Source organism: Chenopodium album, chromosome 7, assembly GCF_948465745.1.
Source record: "Chenopodium album chromosome 7, dcCheAlbu1.1, whole genome shotgun sequence".
Lineage (NCBI taxonomy): Eukaryota > Viridiplantae > Streptophyta > Magnoliopsida > Caryophyllales > Amaranthaceae > Chenopodium > Chenopodium album.
The window spans coordinates 73,417,466-73,436,368 of NC_137840.1; the positions used below are offsets into that span (position 1 = coordinate 73,417,466).

General features: G+C 33.7%; 3 protein-coding genes across 3 annotated transcripts; all 3 read right to left on the reverse strand.

Moving 5' to 3' along the window:
- Positions 1–1,216: 1,216 nt before the first annotated feature.
- Positions 1,217–6,117, reverse strand: LOC145638489 (65-kDa microtubule-associated protein 3-like). Its single transcript, XM_081689467.1, has 13 exons — positions 5,717–6,117; positions 5,494–5,589; positions 4,490–4,696; positions 4,157–4,405; positions 3,677–3,886; positions 3,447–3,602; positions 3,194–3,353; positions 2,902–3,053; positions 2,732–2,819; positions 2,441–2,514; positions 2,213–2,287; positions 1,881–2,115; positions 1,217–1,808 (listed from the first exon to the last, which is right to left on the reverse strand). Exons 2-13 carry the CDS (start codon positions 5,563–5,565, stop codon positions 1,336–1,338), a joined length of 2,151 nt encoding a protein of 716 aa, XP_081545593.1. The 5' UTR covers positions 5,566–5,589; positions 5,717–6,117; the 3' UTR covers positions 1,217–1,335.
- A 1,770-nt stretch (positions 6,118–7,887) lies between these two features.
- On the reverse strand, positions 7,888–10,471 carry LOC145639498 (uncharacterized). Its single transcript, XM_081690753.1, has one exon. It carries the CDS (start codon positions 10,258–10,260, stop codon positions 8,359–8,361), a length of 1,902 nt encoding a protein of 633 aa, XP_081546879.1. The 5' UTR covers positions 10,261–10,471; the 3' UTR covers positions 7,888–8,358.
- Positions 10,472–12,445: 1,974 nt separating this feature from the next.
- LOC145638490 (LOB domain-containing protein 19-like) lies at positions 12,446–16,944 on the reverse strand. The gene is made up of 2 exons (XM_081689468.1): positions 16,555–16,944; positions 12,446–13,092 (listed from the first exon to the last, which is right to left on the reverse strand). The coding sequence occupies exons 1-2, from the start codon at positions 16,927–16,929 to the stop codon at positions 12,697–12,699; spliced, it is 771 nt and encodes a 256-aa protein (XP_081545594.1). The 5' UTR covers positions 16,930–16,944; the 3' UTR covers positions 12,446–12,696.
- Positions 16,945–18,903: the final 1,959 nt, after the last annotated feature.

The window sequence follows — 18,903 nt, forward strand, 5'->3', positions numbered from 1 at the left end:
ACTCTACTCAAGTTCAACATCATCTTCATCTTCAATTTCATCATAAGTCGGCTTTGGTTTCAGCGTCTTTATACTCTTAATAAACTTGTGTTTCAAATAGTATGATTAAATCAAAACAAAATTACCCAAAAAATAGTGAGATTATATCAAAATAAAATCACCCAAAATTTTCAATTGTATGAAATTACTAAGAAAATCAATACAAAATTACAATTTTTTTTTTAAGACAATACAAAATTACAAATAAAAACTGGTGTTTTAGAGAGAGAAAGAAGAGAGAGAAGATCTAAGAAGAAAGAAAAGGTTTGAAATGAAAAAACAAAACAACAGTGAAACTTGAGGAGAGAGAAATGGGAAGAGTGGAAGACAGGGGAGATGTCAGATGTGGTAAAATACGTGAGTAAGAACTACTTTGTATAACCGCTATCATCGATTGCGGTTTTACCCTTAAAAAAATACAGAGCTAATACCCGATCCTACGTGGACACTATTCAGGGAATAAGTTTTTTAAACGACGCAAATTGGGAATTAATTTTGATTTAAACAATTTCTAGGGAAATCGTTCTTCTTCCAACAATATTCTAATTAAATTTTCAAAATTACCAAATTTAAAACAAACTAGAAAAAAAAATAAATGTCTATTTCTCCATTAACGTAAGATAGACATGTAAAGAAAAATAATTATTAGGAATACTAAAAACCCTCATATAACAATATACTCAAATTGCTGTTTGAATTGTTGATTTAAGACTTTGAGTGATTTCGATAACTTCATAGATGTTCTTGCTTATTCATTTGATTTTACGGTAAGGTAATTTTCTTATTTTAGCAATGTCAACTAGTTTTTTTTATTTTTTTTCTTCTAAATACTCTACGACTCTATGAGTATCTATTGCAAATAATGTGTATTACTTGTCGCTTCGATTAGTAAAAAAAAATGCATATTACCTAAATGTAAGTACCTCATTAAAATTCCTCAAAAAAAAAAAAAAAAACCTCATTAAAAATTAAAAATTTGTATAATTTTGAAATTAAGGGCCCATTTTTTATTTTAGAATAGGGCCTCTAAAATCAATGAGACGGCCTTGTTTCGATGCAACATACTTACATACATGACCACTGCTAAGAATCCTAAGATCTAAACGTACAGTTTTCTGTATTACGTTTATCTTTGTATTTAAGACCAACAGAAACAGAATGTAATGGAGCAAACAGCTTCTTCAAGAATTGGTGAATTATATATAAGATCTATTATAACAAAGAAGATACTTCTAACATCAACCATTCTATCTATTTGGAAATCTGAACTTCCTAACATACATCAAAATTGCTTGATCAACTAATAATAAGTGAAGCCTCATCTAAATATTGCAATGCAGACAGTGCTGTCTTCTGAGGCAGGAAATATCCAGCTCTCAGTTCTTCAAAGGAATACTCAGGATTGTCATCCTTTTCTACTTCTACTGCCTTAACAGAAGCCGGAGTGTAGGGAGAAGCGGACCTAATGGACAGCGTTGATGGGCTGACTTTCACAGGAGTTGCTACTTTTTTGGGGGTGCTGCCACTGTTGCCTTTCTCATCCGACTTTAACATGGATGGTGTGCTTATTGGAGTGTTTCCAGCAGAAAGTGTTTTTGAAGGTGTCATATTCTGCTTTTCTGATGTGTTGGTTGGGTGCACAGCTGCAGTTACAGGATCTCGAATGAGAGCAAAAGGCTTGCGTTTCTTTGGTGATCCAAAATCTTTTAAATTTGTGGCTTTGGCCTGCTTCTTGTACAGTTGATCAGAAGGTGTATTGTTTCTCTTGCCTGCATTATATCAACTTCAGTTCGGGAGTTGATTTCAAGAGCAAAAACCAAAAGAAACGAAAGTATAAATACCTTCATCTTGGAATTGGGCTAATTTTTTAATAGGATGTGAATGAAGAGCAGTTCTTTCAGGTTTGAAGTTTTGTCTTTGCAACATTGCGCCACTGACAGAATATCTCCTGTTAGCAGCAGCCGCTCCACTCATTGAATATCTTGGAGCCTTCTTAACACTTTTTGTTGGACTGGGTTTTGAACCAAAACGTGCCTCCTTCTCTGCTAGGAGTCTTCCCTGAAGTTTCTTTTGATCCTGGACAAATGTGAATTTTATGATAAGTTACTGAATTTATAAAGAACTGAATCTTAGCTTGAAAAAAAATTACTGTGGAAAAGGTCAGAGGGTATACTCTTTGCCTCTGACGCTCTCTCTCCTTTTCTTGCCTTAAGATGCTGTAGTCATCAAGCATAGAGAGTAACCGGAGCTGAACAGGACATAGGATTTATGCATAAGTAAAATTCTAAATTCAAAACACATGGAGCATATATGACAAAGGATATGAATGGAAGGCAGACGAATTTGAAATCAGCTTAATGGCAACCCCAAAAATATTCTAGTTACAGAGCTGAATGCTTACCCCATCATAAGAGAATTCAGCTCCTCTTTCTTTCTCCCAGGTCTGGATTTTTGAAGTCAAGGTATCTACCATTGCTGTTCCAAACACAAAACATAACAAAGATATCAGTAAGGCTTCTGAATCTTGCAGCGTTCCTAGTATAGCCTTGAGAATTTAAACTTGGTTAATGTAAGAACTTGGTATTAAATTTGATCATTTGCAAAGCCAAGGAAAGTAGGACACCTTAAGTCAAACAAACTTTAAGTTTGTGGACTTAAGGAAGCTAAAGAAAAGTCAAAGCAGATTAGATACCTGGAATTTTGTTGACCAGTGTACGGGCCTTTTCAGCACGCTTCAAACTGATATGGCCACCTCTTCCACCATAATAACGGCTTTCATCCTGAGAAGAGAAGTATCAATTGAACAAGAGAAATCAGCAACGTAAAAAAATTTTAGGTTAGCCAAACAAAAATGCCACTCACCCTACTGTACTCCTCTAACCAGGATTCCTCTTCACATGCAGCCTTCCATTTTTCAACTCTTTCGAGTATATCCTTCCTGCTAAAAGCCTCTTCTTTGGCATTTGAGATTTGAAGTTCCGTTTGTTCTAGCATATAGGAGAGGTCAATGGCACCTGTAGAATACCAATATCATGATTACTTTTTCAGTGTAAATCAAGATAACTACATTGCTATTACAAAGTACATTACAAAAACCAAATGAAACAATAAGCTGAATTACTTTCATTCACACTTCTCAAGCTCAAAAAATTACCGGAATCTATAGCTTCAACTGAAAAATACTTCAAACTCTGTGCATCTATAATCATATGTGTTTGCCGACATATCTCCTCCAACTCAGACTTCTTTTTCAGTATAAGTTCCTTCATTTTGCTTGATTTCAAGTTTTCGAGTCTTGTTACTTCAGTCTCAACCTAAAAATATGCAAATAATCCATATTCAGTATCATAAATTACTTTAAAAACGTTTCCTTAAAATGTGCATTATATTTCTCAATAACAACATACATGGTTGATAAAATCCATTGAAAGACAGTTGGGCTCAGTAATTTCAGGTTCTGAAGCAGCTATCTTGGAGGTTACATTATGAAACATATGCTGCTCCTCTGGTGGAGTATCCATCAAGTTCCACAGCTCCAGCATCGTGCTAGCAAGATCTTGAAGCTGGCATACAGCTCCATGTCAATAGTGGCCTTAAACTTTAAAAGTTCAAAGCAAAATTTGCTTCAAACACTAACCTTTCGAAGCCTTTGTATTTTGGTTTCCCTCAAGTTATGTATGGCATTAGATAACCTTTGAATTGTGTTATCACTAATGTTTGTAATCCCTTTAGAATCATCTAGTGTGGGATTTATATCACAAATCTGGTCTCTAAACTCCATGCCAAGCACCGCACACAAGGAATTAAGAGTGCTCAAATTGTCAAGAACCTGCTTCAGACGATCACTCTGCCAATACAAAAGGAAGTCCAAACTCGATCAAATATACAACTAGAAAAGAGACTTCACTAGTAAAAAATAAATTCGGGTTTGATCAGTTTTGGTTTGGGACTAAACCAGATCATGTGCTCTCGGATACAGTTTGGCACAATGTTGCTTGGTCTAGTTACTAGTCCAGCTATAACCAAGTAACTTAAAGACAATGGACAGGTGAAATCGAGGTAATATGCATGGGCATCAATACATTAGATGGACAAACAAGATAACAAGAAAGTAAACCTTCTCTTTCTGCAGTGCAAGAAGTCGGGTGTGCAGTTCTTCTAGTTTCTTCAAACTCAGATCATTCTCATCCACAGTCTTCTGGGAAACAGAATCAGCTGCAGACCTAAGAATCTCACTCGAGATGTTGCTGATTTGATCAAGAACTTCTACAAATTGCTGCTTTCTTTCACTCTTCCTCTTCCTCATTTCCTCCAGAAAAGGACTGATCATATTCAATTCTTCCTTCAACCCGACAGCTTTCTCAGGCTAAACATCACAAACACTAATCAAAAAGATGATTGAAAAAAATCTAGTAAACTAATTCATGTCTTTATCTAAATGTAATCTGACCTGCCTTATATTGATGGGTCTCTCACCCAAGGAAGAGAAAATCTGTGCAAGCTCTGCCTCCGCGTCAGCAATTGCCTGACGTAACTGAGCCCTATATTGGTATGCTTGATCAACTTTTCTAGTATACACCTCCAAACACTCTTGCTCGATTTCCAAGAGCATGGCATCCCTTCCACTTTCGTCTTCTCCTACTTCATCCCATATTTCCTAATTTACAAGGAAATCAACGATACAAAACAATGACACACACTTTTCACAAGGCTTGAAATCAGTCAAGTGAAATCAAGCTATTATATGCAACTATAACAACACCTTAAACAATATCACATTTTTCACATTAAAACGTTAATTAATACGGAGTACTAATTTTAAGTGGATGGGTTTCATTTCATGATTTGTTACCCCTAATTAGTGCTAAAGTCCAAGAGTTAATGGTAAATCTACTTATTGGAGTCAAATTCCTATGTAAAAGAAAATTGGACTATGATGTTTACATAAAATCTTACTAAATAAAGTAAAAGCACAACACACGTAATCCTTATTCAGATAAACCCCAAAAAAAAAAGCACGGACTTTTTATCGATCAAGCAAGCCATGTATTAGAATGGTACATTGTAATATCGACACAACATTTTGTACACTAGTACTATAGTACGTGCGTTTTTCCGAGTGACCTTTATTTTACGATGATGATAAAGGACTTTTCGTAGGGAATGCAGTGAATTATTATAGTGTACCATACTACCAAATGATTTATACATAAGGAACACAAAACTTTTGCGATGAAATTTACCAAATGATTCCAACTTCAATATTTTTGACATGCTATTCAAGAAGAAATGATAAAAAGAATTAAAATAACACTAATTCAGCATTATAAACCACAATTACTGTTTTACTTGCATTGAAAATTATCATTATTTATAGAAAATAAAAACCTAAATTATGGATATACATGCAATTACAGTACATAAAAAAATTATAATGAAAGAAAAAGAAAGAACCTTCAACTCAATGAGAAGAGACTCGCAAGTGGTTTCCATTCTAAGAAACACGCTACTTTTCCGAATATCCATTGTTAAAAAATGCACCCAATTTCTCTGCAAAATAATAAAAATTGTACGATAAAATTATGCAAAGAAGTTAGAAATCTCGATAATTAGTAAATAAAATATACTAAAAACGATCAAAAAAAGAAAAAAATCAAAAAATGATCAAGAAATTTACGTGATAATGAATGTTGAATTGTAATTGAGGAATTACAGCGAAATTTAGGGTTTAAGATGAAACCCTAATCTTTAGAAAATGTAAAAATTGGTAAATAAGCTAGTAATGCTAAGTGCTATTGCTAGGACAGAGAAGAAGAGGAGAGAGAAAGAAGGGATAGAGCGAAGAGGGCGTTAGACTGACATGAGAAATGAGAAAAGATAAGTAGAAATTTCCGTTATTTTTACCTTTTTTATGGGGTTTTAGGAAATTTAGGGAGGGATTTTTGGTGATATTTAATGATTTTTTTAAATTTCAAAAATATAAGGCTTGGAAACGTGATTATCGCATTTTATTTTTCTTATAATTATGCATTTTGTATTTATTGGCCTAGTACGGAGCAACAAATAATTGCTCTATCGGTTTTCAAAAAAAAAAAAAAACGGAGCAACATATAATTTCTGCCTTCTTTCCATAAGTACAAGTTAAACAAAACGATTTTGATATCATGATTTTACTTCATTATGTGAATGATGTGAATCTAACTAGGAAAATTACAAAAGATGTCACGATATAAGAGATGGTGCGCAAATGCATCCATGGTTCAAAAATCAAAATTACAAGAGATGGTTCAAATGCAACCATGATAAGAATGAATCTAACTAGGAAAGTTACAAGAGATGGTGCACAAATGCAATTATGGTTCAAAAATCAAAATCAATACCCCCACTTCGCATCTCACAAACAAGCTATAGTGATAAATGCTAGAAAAAGGAATGTAATTTAGGGACAGAGGGAATAACTTCTTTTGTTCATGACTGAAACTAGTTTTACTCCGTATGACTTATACCTTGTAAGTTGTACGATTACGCAGATTTATCATTATCTTGGGACTAATGGAGACATGGGATAATGGGTGAGAGGAAAGAGCCATAAAACCAAAATTGTTGAGCACATGGAATTACCATGGACAAGTGATTTGCCTTAATAAATGAATAGTCAAACCAAGAATTTAAAGACACATTGTACAACTTCAGTTTCATATTCATCCAAATTAGCAATGGGCCCTTAAAATTGGGAGACGAAGTATCTGTCAATTTGTGAATTGTAAGCAAACTGAGATAGTGGGGCCGTCAACAAATAGACATAGGAAGCTTCCACACAAAAAGAAAACGAGTAAAACATCAACATTACACTCACTCATACTGATACTGGTGCTATGCTCTCTCATCACTGTCACTGAGCCAGTAGAAACGAAATTTCCATCCTATCCAATTTAAGAAATTAGAAAAGAATTTATTATTTTTTTTAAAAATTTAAAATTAGGATTTTTTAAAGACAACTTACACCTGATTAAGTATAATGCAAAGTATAGAACTAAAGATATAGTCCAAATTAGTGCGAACGTTGAAGTGCTGCGTCAGTGCATCTAAAAACGGAGGAAGAATCAAAGATTCTGCACTTGTTCTCAGCCACTGAATGACTGATGTGTTAAACAAAATGAACACATTTGGCACTTCAAAAATATGATCCTCTCTTCACTTCAAAAATAAAAATCCTATCCCAGGGTACTTGGGTAAAATCAATGACTAAATTCTGACTAATTGTCAAAAAAAGTCAGACTTTCTGAGCACGGTGTACCAGTATGGCAGTATTCTAAATACATTTGGCATATGTAACGGAGGCTAACTAACAAAACAAGAGTATAAAAGGCAAGAGAACTTCTAAATGGAGCTGATCAGGTGCAGGGTAGACGCGATATAGGAGGCCATCCAACACCCTGAGCATCTTTCAAGGTCACATACAGGACGGATAAAAGAGCCCAATACTGTGAAAATCAGGCAGGTTATTCTTGTACTCAGTAAGCTCGAGATCTTTAAAAACAATAACAGTTAAAGTAATTCAATAAATCACATCTGCACATCCACAATCCACCACTACTAAATAAAATTAGACAACCGGTGATAATATCAGTACATCTTATACATTCTCACGAAATTTCCAGATCCTGATGCCATATACCCTCAAAGTCAAGGGCACTCACTACCAGCACCGTAATAGAAACACATACCAGCACAACTATGCTAGTCGAGGGCCAGTTCCACAATACAGAGTCGGATATAAAGGCTACAGATGTTCGACAATATTCAGGCAAGCCTCAAAACCAAGTTGTTGCTTCAATTCACAACATATGCAAAACTTGTCTCCGGGCTTTCATTCATATAATTGTACATACATCTCAGTGCCTCCAGAAAACAAGGAAAAAAATACATTTGCAAACCATAAGAGGCAAAGTAGAAATCCAAGCAACTTCACAACACATTCGAAGTGCTAAATACCAAGTACTAAATTGACATGATTCAATCAATTGAAATAGAAAGGATCATGAATCAATCATATGCAATAATAATGGAGCTAAAAGCACCGGAAAATTACAAACAGGGTCAGAAGCAACAGAACAAGCTATGTGCAGCAAATCCTGGCAGTCATAATATACAACACTAAGTAGAAAAAGGCACCTAAAATCAAAGTCAAAGGGTCTGATTGAGTCCTCCTGTATATAAATTACAGCCCACCCTCAAATTCTACGGAGCCGCAATCCTTGAAAAAAAAATTTTGAGAAGCTAAAATGTGGGTGGACAATTCACCTCAACGGATAGAATCTACATAATCTCTCCATGTCGAAATTCACTACCCCCGCAATCTGTACTGGAGTCCAAGACACAAGGAGAATCATACCATTTCGGATTCTCCTGATAGAAACTATCTACCTGCAGACCAACAAGACCTACATCCTCATCTAAAGAGTCATGCCTCATGGGCTTTGTTAGCTTTGAATTACAGCTGAGAATACTCTTCTCATCGAATTCACTGGTATCTAACCACTTGTCTGGTTTACAACTCTCACTAATCAAATCCTTGTCACTCCTACAATCCGTCCTCATTTGTTCCCAGGGTACAACATCCCCCAATGTTCGTCCAAAACTGTCTTCGTCTTCCTCAATCAAATCAGTATCCTTGCCATCCCCATACAACCTATCATCATGAGGATCGTTCCAATGAGGCAAATCGCCCTCACCAACCAGCATAACATCAGAATCGTGCTTATCAGAATCCAATCCAACCGTCTTAGAAGTCTCAAAACCTAACGCCCTAACCTTATTAACAATATGATACAACTCTTGAGAAACCGAATCCAATAACTCCTGAGGAAGCTTCAAAATCCGACTTTCCAACAAACCAACTTCCAATTTCAGCTCCTGAGCTTGCTGCAGCACAGCATGACCAAAATCACTTTCATCCCTACCCATGAAAGAATCATTCTCCAACTCCTCATTCACCCCATACTCCGTCTCCTGATCATTCAAAAACACCCCTTTATGCCCCACAACCCGATGCATAATCCTCGCATTCCCATCCAACGGACCAGGCTCGTGTCCTGTATGCACAGCATACAGCTTAAAAACCGCCATCCCTTCCTCCTGATACACAAAAGTCTTATCCTTCTCATTATAATTCGTAATAGGCACAATCGCCCTAATCCTAAACCCACACCCACACCTCTTAGACGCATACGGTTCCCTCTTCAAAACTTTCGAGTTCTTCTTACTCGAAGCCGGCTCCCCAGCCCTATGACACGCATAATCCTTGACCTCAGCCATAAACGGCTTATACCTAATATACTTCTGCCTAATACAAAGCACCACCTTATGCTTCTTAGCAAGCTGCTGCAACTTATTCGGCACCTCTTTCGCCGGCACATCAAACGACTCCGTATACTCAAACCTCCTCCGTTTCGGCCTTCCCCCCGAAAACCCCCCTCCCCCTCCACCCCCACCATCAGACACACTGGCGCATACGTTACACGAAGCGATACAAACCCGAATAAAACTCTCGGGAATTCCATAAAACTTAGCCCCAACAGTCCAAAGTTGCTTAATCTTATCAACAGTTTCTCTAATCCCTAAATGTTTGAAATCACTATCACTATGAGAAGACATTACAATTTCTTGCCATTGACTAATATGAGAAACAAATTGATTCGAATTATTCTTAAAACAAAGATATCGAATTCCGTTACCGTCAATATGAGCATTCAATTTGTCCTGTATCCTCTTCCACGCCGTCAAGTACGCCGTATCTTCATTCCGGTCCTTCCAAACAGACCGCCATGATTTCAGCACTTCAACCGGCGTCACAGATCGGATCTCTACCGGAGTCGCAAGCCGATTCTCCAGAATACACGAAATCATTAGAGCATGTGATTCACTGTTGAAAGTGTAGAATTGGGATGAAATATGGGGCTCCGGATTGATTCTCGGGTTGATTGAGGGAGAAGGGGTTTGACCCGAATCATGACCCGAGTGATTTGAGATGGGTTGAATCTGGGGTTGGGTTTGGGCCGGGTTAATCGGGCTTGGTGAAGGAGGTGGCGAATCAGAGGAAGAAGGAGAAGAGTGGTGAAAGAGGAGGGAGAAAGAAGAAGGGTGGTTGTTGGAGGAGAGGTGGTGGAAATGGTGGAGGAAGAAGGGATCTGGGTCATCTTCTACTTTGCTGGGATTCATGGGAGGAGAGAGAAAGTAGAGAGAGAAAGTGTAAAAGTAAGTTGTTGAGGAAGAAGAAGAAGAAGAAAAAGGGGGATAATGTGGGTTAGTTTAATTTTTTGTGTTTTAATTTGTCTTTATTGTTTTTATTATTTGATTTAAATAATTGTATTTGATTTAATAATTTGATGTAATTTGGTGCTTGATGTAAGGGTGAGTCTGACAATGGTGAGGGAGAGTGTGTGTTTGTGTTTGTGTGGTGGGGAACTTTGTTGGGGGATTTTATATGCTTTTATAAGTCTTTGCTAATGGCATTTTCTACTTTGACTTCTTCCTTGATCACATGTTTTTTTGATGGATTATAAAGGATTTGTTCTTTTTTGTTCGTCTCATTATTCTCTCATTGTCTTTATGTATTTAGGTTAGACGTAGGAGTCTAATGCAAGATGTGTATAGAATTTGTGAATGATATGTATAATTTTAATGGAAAATAGAATAACGGTAGAAGGATAAATCAAAGAAAAAAGCAAATTAGACTTTTAGAAATGAAAGGATCAGACGGTACTGAGAGTTTATAATTAGTATTTGTAGTTCAAAGTTTGATCATCAATTACTTCATATATTACAAGAGAAATAGTACTCCACAATCCACATACAAAAAGGGAAGATTTTATGGTTGATTTTCAGCATCGTTTGTGATACGAGTGAGATATTATTTATTCGTCCACATAATCTTCTTGTCCAATGTTTCTAAGAGGTGAATCAAATAATGGATTTTATAACCAAATTTGATCACTTTAACTTATTGTCTTATCCATGTTGTGTATGTTTGTGTTCTTGTATTAGTGGTTTCCTCTTTATCATTGGTAATTGATAAATCATATTATGTTTACGAATTTAGGGATTTAAACTTGTGTTGAAGTTTAGTACATATTAATGATGAAAAATATTAAATGAACAGAGCATCAGGGCCGGCCCTGAGGGTAGGCCTCGAGTGCCGTCGCCTAGGGCCCACGCCAAAAGGGGCCCACAAATAACAAAAAATCAGCTTCAATACTTGTAGAAAGCTACTCCGTACTTTTGTTTGTTTAAAAAAAAAAAAACAGCTAGTTTGAAAAAGATAATTATTGCCTCTTTTTAGCAATTAACATTAAATTAGAATATTAATTAGCAGTCAATTTTGGTAGAGATTACAATGCAACGATTCACTTCTTCTTTTAACTACCTGTTTCTATGAGAATCTGCTACAAAAATTTTATCTTTCCAAATACACCGTTTCAGATTTATTCCATTTCCAAATTTCAAGCCTTTTAATTTTGGCTAATTAATATTGTGGCATTGGTTAAAATATTAAATCAGGTACTCCGTAAATAACAACAAAAATAATTCATCTAGGGCCCATTATTTTTAATACTCTGTATTATGATTTTTTAGGAGGGAGAAATTAATTTTTACTATTATGCAAAGTCATTATTGTGTATAGAGACTTACTATTTAAATAATAATACGCGGTTCAATTTACTCGCAACAAAGGGTATTATTTGTAAGACATAAAATATTCCTTTGTTGCGAGTAAATTGAACCAGAGGTAGTATAAGTTATTTTCATTTTGTTTATAATTAAATCGATTGCGTATAAAAAAAAAAAAATCTGTTTACGTAAGGGCCTTTTTTTACATTATGCCTAGGGCCCATAAATTTCTAGGGACGGGGCTGCAGAGCATAGACATATAGATTAATGATTAAAAATATTGAATGATCGGAGCATGGACATACTTTTGAGCACAACTAAAAAGCTCAAACCTGAACATGTACAAACTAGCTTAGAAATTATAACCAACTCATTCTATACACTACATTAGGAGACCACCATAAAACGCATAGATTATACTTGTAAGTATTAAGTCATAGCTTTACAAAGTATAAGTGACCAATTTTGGATTTTAATAAGTTTTTATTCATCTCAAATCACAAAATTAGTTCATATAACAGCTTATACTCTTAAAGTATATGATCCAATAATTAAGATTGAGTCCTCTTTGTACGAAGTATCAATTTTATTTGAATTTTTCACTCCCAAAAAAACTTATAAATGCAACTTGCTAATTGAAAATGGATGACTGTTAACTTGATATTTACCCAGAAAAGCCCAACAAAATCACCAGAGTATAATAAGGGCCCAAAAAAATGAGGCAATTTATCGGACTTTTACTAGATCCAGTAGCCCATCAACAGAGCCCAAAATCTAGACTTTGAAACGACTTACTTCAGCCTACATAATATGAAAAGATTATAATTTCATTCCGCTAGAACATTTAGATTAGTTTGTCACAGAAGATACACGTACAACACTTAAACTACTATTACAAAAGATTAGCATAAAGATGATACCCAAAAAATTATCAAGATCATTTGCTAAATCTTCATGATCAATAATAGCTATTAAGTATGAATTTAATTAGTGAGGCTCGGACTTGAACTTGACCCCGGGAAGGTACTTGGATACGAATTCACGTGTCAAATTTTGAAGATCACCATCCTCAAAAATTAGATCGTCTTGCTGATGATATTCTGTTAGGTTACAAAAACTGGCTAAGTCTGCTGCTGTTACGGGTGCTGATGCTGCTAATGACGATAATGAGGGTGGTGATTGTAAGGCAAAGTTGTCGAATGAAGGCATAGAAGTAATCGCGGTACTAATGCTAGTAGTGGTGGCAATGGCAGAAGATGCTGAGATTTGATCTAAACAGCAATGTGAAGGAGTTTGATCTACTCCAGGAAATGATGCCGGAAGGCGTTGTAACGTGGAAAGCCTGGCTTGAACAAAGGCTAACTCTGCTTGCATATTTAGTACCTGCAGCCATAGTCAGAAACAAAATTAGTTTATTTAAAATAATAAAACTTCGTCCATGTGGTGCAAATGTGCAATTGCTTGATATTTTTCCGTGTTATATTTGTAGAGAGGCACAAAGGACAATAATATAAAGTAAACATATAGGCGATGAAAACATGTCTTTGGTTTATATCATAAAGATAAACAAACTAAATTGTCTAGGTGAGCTGTATATTACATGAACTGAACTCCAAGTCACTCAACTAAATAGTCTGTTAATATGCAGGTACATGATGTGTCTCATTGGCCTACTTAATTTAGAAAATATTAGGATGTACTTGCCCAAAATAGATTATATTTTCCTTCATTTTAAGTTGGTAGAGTGGCATATATACAAAGCTAAGGTTAAGCCGTGTAGACTAGGTTAAAAATTTCTAGGACTTAGATACAAATAAATAAACCTCTAATGATATGATTAACCTCTTCTAATCAGAAGTCGAAAGTCGTCGAGGTAATGATTTTGAAGCAAGTACATACACAGCCTTTCCACATTCATGATAAAATTTCTAGATTTTGCTTTTCCTTTCCTCGTCTTTTATCTATCTTTAATGTCTAAACTTTTGATGAATCTATCTACTAATCAAGTGAATTAGTCAATAATAAGCCGCCAAAAGCAAAGTGGTAATTTGCCTAATTATAGCAGCAAAGCTTGATAAAATGTGCTAATCATCATTGTTACATGCCTAAGGATTTTATAATGCCACATGCCCTCACTTAATCAAGGATTCAAGGATCTAATCAAGCTCTTATGATCATGACTGATTATAAAAAAAAAATTAAAAAAAAATGGAAAATTGTTTTCTATAAAATCTAGTTTTATTGGATGTTTAGTTTTCTACCATCAGCATCTTTAATGTATCCCAGGAATCATATTGCATGTAACAGTTTACTATCCTAGGAATCACATGCGTAAGGGTCTGTGCTAATTTAATAAACTGAGTTGAACTGAACTAACTGAAGCTCAACTGATGTGAACTGAACTAAAATGAATTGTTTATGCTGAACAGAATAAACCCTAAGAGTAAAATTCATCCAAAAAAAGAAATCAAATACTCCTAGAGATATGAGAAAACCAACCATAAAATCAAGTTTTTACAAAATGACTTTTATGCACATACGTACATCTTATCCTATCACATACTTGTACTTCGTATGGAACAAAAGGTAAGCTCACAACACTTAAGATTTGGAATGATAATTAAAAAAAGACAGGCAAAGATATTTTGCGATTTAATAATTAAAAAATAAATCAAACTTTAATATTATATTAAGGGTATACACTCTAAAATTATAAAATCTCATCAATAGCTCAACGTGTCTTTAATTTGTCATTTTATTTAAGAATTCCAGTGTTTACAATAACAAACATAAAATCTCCTATGAATGACGTACATGATCCAAAAGTAGAGTTAAAAAATACACCGTAGTTGTAAAATACAGCCAACAAAACTTATTTGCCCTAGAGTCTTCTATATTGTCAATGAATAAACCAGCATTGGTGTAACAAAGTCAAATTAATTGTAAAAGATAATACTATAACTATTATTGTATGCACGTACAAATATTAAATAATTTAATAATTCTCGAGCCACTAAGTTTAGCTTGATAGTTCCGGCAAGCAATGTATGACCTCTTACATAAAAATATAAAATCAACCCCCAAAATTTTATGGTAAAGAATTATTATCAATTTATCAAGTTGAAATTTTTTAATTCTGATATTGAATTTTATGCTTAATACAATTTTTGAGAATATTAACATCCAAGCCCTTTAAAAACGTTATTAAGCTGTATATATTATTGAGTATAACAACAACCACATAGCATAAAATCAAAAGGATTTTGTACTGTTTAAGTAGTTCAACTCTTAATTTCCTTTTCTCGTAAAATATTCAATTCAGTTCAGCTCCAATCAATTCAATTCAGTTCAGCTCGGTTCAGTAAATGTGACAGACCCTTAATTAATGGATAATTGGGATTCTAATGTATATAACAAATTCTATGGATTGACAAGTGATTTTGTTATACTTAAATAATTTATTATAACCACCGCATAGCATAATTGAGATGCTAATAGATGTCTAACAAAAAAGATTAAAAAAGTTGTGTTTAGACATTTAGTACTACTCGGCATTTTGGTTTTCTCAACGAAAGAAAAGACGGACAAGAATGTCAAACGGAGAATTTAGTATCCGTTGATAATTAATGTTCTAGGAAACAACAAACGTACCAAACCAAAATTTATGTGATGTTCAAACTTCAAACTAGATTTATCCAATTGCAATAAGTTGGATGTTTGACCATATGCTATTCAATAATGAAGTACTACTAGCTACTCCTAGCTACTAAGATAGAAAACTAACACTCAATTCATATAGTTTAATGAAAAGAACTCTACTCGTTCCTTTGGAGATTGTTATATGATGATAGACAAGCTCTACTAACCCTCTTACGCTTATAAAATGGGTAATTTATCCACTGGATTGGATCGATAACTAGCCCCTCATCTATAAGTTACAAATCCGTAATCTACAAATTCTTATGAAACGTGTTAAATGGACAATTGGGTATGAAACACATGATGACCAACAAGCTAAAACTAGTATTTATACAAATTATATCTTATTCACTTAATTTTAACTTCTTTAAAATTCTTGGAAAATTTTATGTTATTATTAGACAATTAACCATAAATAGAGAGAATCTTTTAACATTTCCCTTAATGGGAAATTTGTAGGACATGTCAAATCTATTGTCTTACTTCAATTCACAAAATTGGTTAAAATACTTTAAAATTATGCTCATTTATAACATCATCAACCTTATCTTGGAATTTTTGACATGATTCCTTACACAATCATCTGTCACTTCTTTTACAATGAAAGAGAAATACAACTTTTATTTTAAAATCAACCAAACAATCATTTGGACCGAAAATACGTTTTGTCTTATGTTACTAATTTATTATTACTCTTGATTTGTTTAGTAAATCAAGGTCATCCTTAGCTAGTTAGCTTAAATTATCATCAAAAGCTGATCACTACAACTCTACAAGAAACTTCTTAAATCTTTTTACTAATCACTATATAATACTCGTAATCAAGACTAATATAAATTCATAATTAAATTTCCTAAATGAAATTCAAATCAGAATTTTCTTTTTTTAATAGTAAGAAAATTGTCTATTTGTTGCTTAATGATCTTGTTGTATTAATTTATTCATGGTGATTCAAAAAATTATTTCTTTTCTAAAACTTAACCTAGCTAATATTATTGATAGTAAAATGTAAATAATTCAAATGAATTATTGATTTTATTTTCACATTACTAGCTCAAATTATACCATGAAAACGACAACTATTATTGTAAAAATAAAAAAAAGTTTTTGAGTGAAAAAAAAAAGGGTAAGATAAGAATTAGAAACCTGTTGTTGAAGAGTGAAAATGTGAGCAACACAACCATAAACAGGATCACGAACCCTAGACAAAGCCTCATAACAAAGAGTGACAACGGCATCGAGGCGGCGGTGAGCGGGGATGCGGAGGAGGAGCTTTGAAGCATTGCTAGCACCAAACACTTTGTGCACGGCCGCAAAGTGGGCCGTGCCTTGTTCGGAGTCAAAGTAGGGTGCAAATACACACCCTTTTACACACTTTCTTCTTAGGTACTTGCATGCTCCGCACGGGCCCCCGCCACTATTATTATTACTATTACTATTATTATTACTGGCTCCGCCGCAACCACCACCGTCACCTCCGCCGTGCCATTGGTGGTTGTTTGGTTGGTGATGGTTGCTCATTTGTGGATGTTTAGAGAGAGGTTGGGAGAAAGAAGTTGTATGAGGGGGTGTAGGAGGGTATTTAAAGAGAAAAAAAAAAAAAAAAAGGTGTGAAAAGGGACTATTTGTTTAATCAATAAATTTTGATGATTTTTTTTTTTTTTTTTTTTTTGGAGGGGGGAAATTAAATATTGGTGGTGGGTCATTTTGGAAGCTACTTGTGGAGTTGTGCATCATTTAATTATAACCTTGTAATGGTGGCATTTTATTTAATTGTTTAGGAAGAAATTAAAAAAAAATGTGACTAATTTCACTTGATCTAATAATTACGTCAATAATTGGTCTCATGAAGAAGTAGGAGTTCCTTTGCCTTCTTTTGGAGTATTTTTTGTTTTCTTCAATGTATACAGCTGTGTTAGAATGAAGTTTCTATTACGAGTACTATTTTACAAAAATTGAAAATGGTGCACGTAATTTAGTTAAGATAATAATCTTTATTTTTTATATTATAGTTTAAGTGTTATTCTTTGTAAAATATACTTTAATTGGAAAATGAATTTTTGATGAAATGTAAATTTTCTAATCCGATGATGGATTAATGTCACATTATTATCAAACGTAAACTATTTAGTTTTATTATAACAATTGGAGTATTTGAAAGATCAGAGATTAATTGTTACTTCGTACAAATTGTTTCAAATAAGACAAGTGATCTGAGCAATCAATTCATTAATATTTCGAATGATAAATCATTTATAACTACAAAGTGCTCGTATATATGTAGTACTTACATACTTCAATTAGATGCCTATTCAATAAAGGGCTTGACCAATAATTATTCTCTCCTATAAGTATAAATTATCTACTTGTAGTTGTATGTATTAGTCTAATTAATCTCTAATAAACCACACGGCCCACATCATAATCCATTGGATAATAATAAAAAGTAAAAAGTGTGCATAAAACAATGGCACAAAATTGACCACTAACTATTTAAAGACACACCTAATTAAACTTTTTAATAAACTAATTACAAGTACACTTACTTATATGATCATTAGCCATGTTATAAATATCAGGAATGTTTTCTTACTTTTCAGTTTTTGATCATCAATTCATCATTAATAACATAGCAGAAGAAATGAGATGACCTAAGATGATATCAATAAAAGAAACTAACTAAAACATAAAAAGAAAAAACAGTAATAATAATAATTAAAAAAGAGTACGGAGGAAATAATATAGTTATGGGAAGAAGAAATATGGTTGAAAAATGAGAAGAATTGGGTTATTGGAGTAAACTTTAAAACCACGACATCTTTCAGAATATATCAGCCCAGGGGTAACCCTCTTGCGTGAAGCAAACAATTCTTTTCATTTTTTCTATTACTGCTACTTCCATTTTCATTTTTCTTTTTTTATTTAAACTATATACGTTTTTTTTTCTTTTTTTGAATAGCAAACTATGAATTGGAAAAGGGAAAAAAATTAAATTGGAATTTTGTCAAAGTAAATGGATAACTATACTTTCTACATGAATTAATTAGATGGTTTAGAATTAGAACTAACGTTTAAGTTGGATGTGCAAACGTTCGTCTTTTTTAGTTCAACTTAATTTAAAAGGTATGTTCTCTTCATCTTATTTTCACTTTAGTTTAGGTTCAATAAGTTCAATTCAGTTCTTAATTTCCTTCTCTCATAAAATATCCAGTTCAGTTTAGTTCGGCTCTAATAAGTTTAGTTAAGTTAAATTTAGTTCAGTAATAAATCACAACACGGCCTTAATTAGGGTGTGTTATTTTACTAATTTCTATCATCCAAATTTTTTTTTTATATACTTTGAAGCTGTAACTTAAACTTGGATAATGCTTATAAACTTTATTAGAGCTTACTTTTTATATATGAACTTTATATTAATTGAACTTATTAATTCTGAAATGAAGATGAACAGAATAAGACCTTTTTTTTTTTTTGCAATAATCCTTTTTTTTTTTT

What these genes read in the sequence shown, in the direction of transcription:
- LOC145638489 (XM_081689467.1), bottom strand. Translation starts at nt 5,565, where the DNA reads ATGGATATTCGGAAAAGTAGCGTGTTTCTTAGAATGGAAACCACTTGC. An exon ending in CAATGGATTTTATCAACCAT is followed by an intron (nt 3,354 to 3,446) that starts GTATGTTGTTAT and finishes GCATATTTTTAG; the next exon opens with GTTGAGACTGAAGTAACAAG. An exon ending in GGTTAGAGGAGTACAGTAGG is followed by an intron (nt 2,820 to 2,901) that starts GTGAGTGGCATT and finishes TTCTCTTCTCAG; the next exon opens with GATGAAAGCCGTTATTATGG.
- LOC145639498 (XM_081690753.1), bottom strand. Translation starts at nt 10,260, where the DNA reads ATGAATCCCAGCAAAGTAGAAGATGACCCAGATCCCTTCTTCCTCCAC.
- LOC145638490 (XM_081689468.1), bottom strand. Translation starts at nt 16,929, where the DNA reads ATGAGCAACCATCACCAACCAAACAACCACCAATGGCACGGCGGAGGT. An exon ending in TTTTCACTCTTCAACAACAG is followed by an intron (nt 13,093 to 16,554) that starts GTTTCTAATTCT and finishes CTATGGCTGCAG; the next exon opens with GTACTAAATATGCAAGCAGA.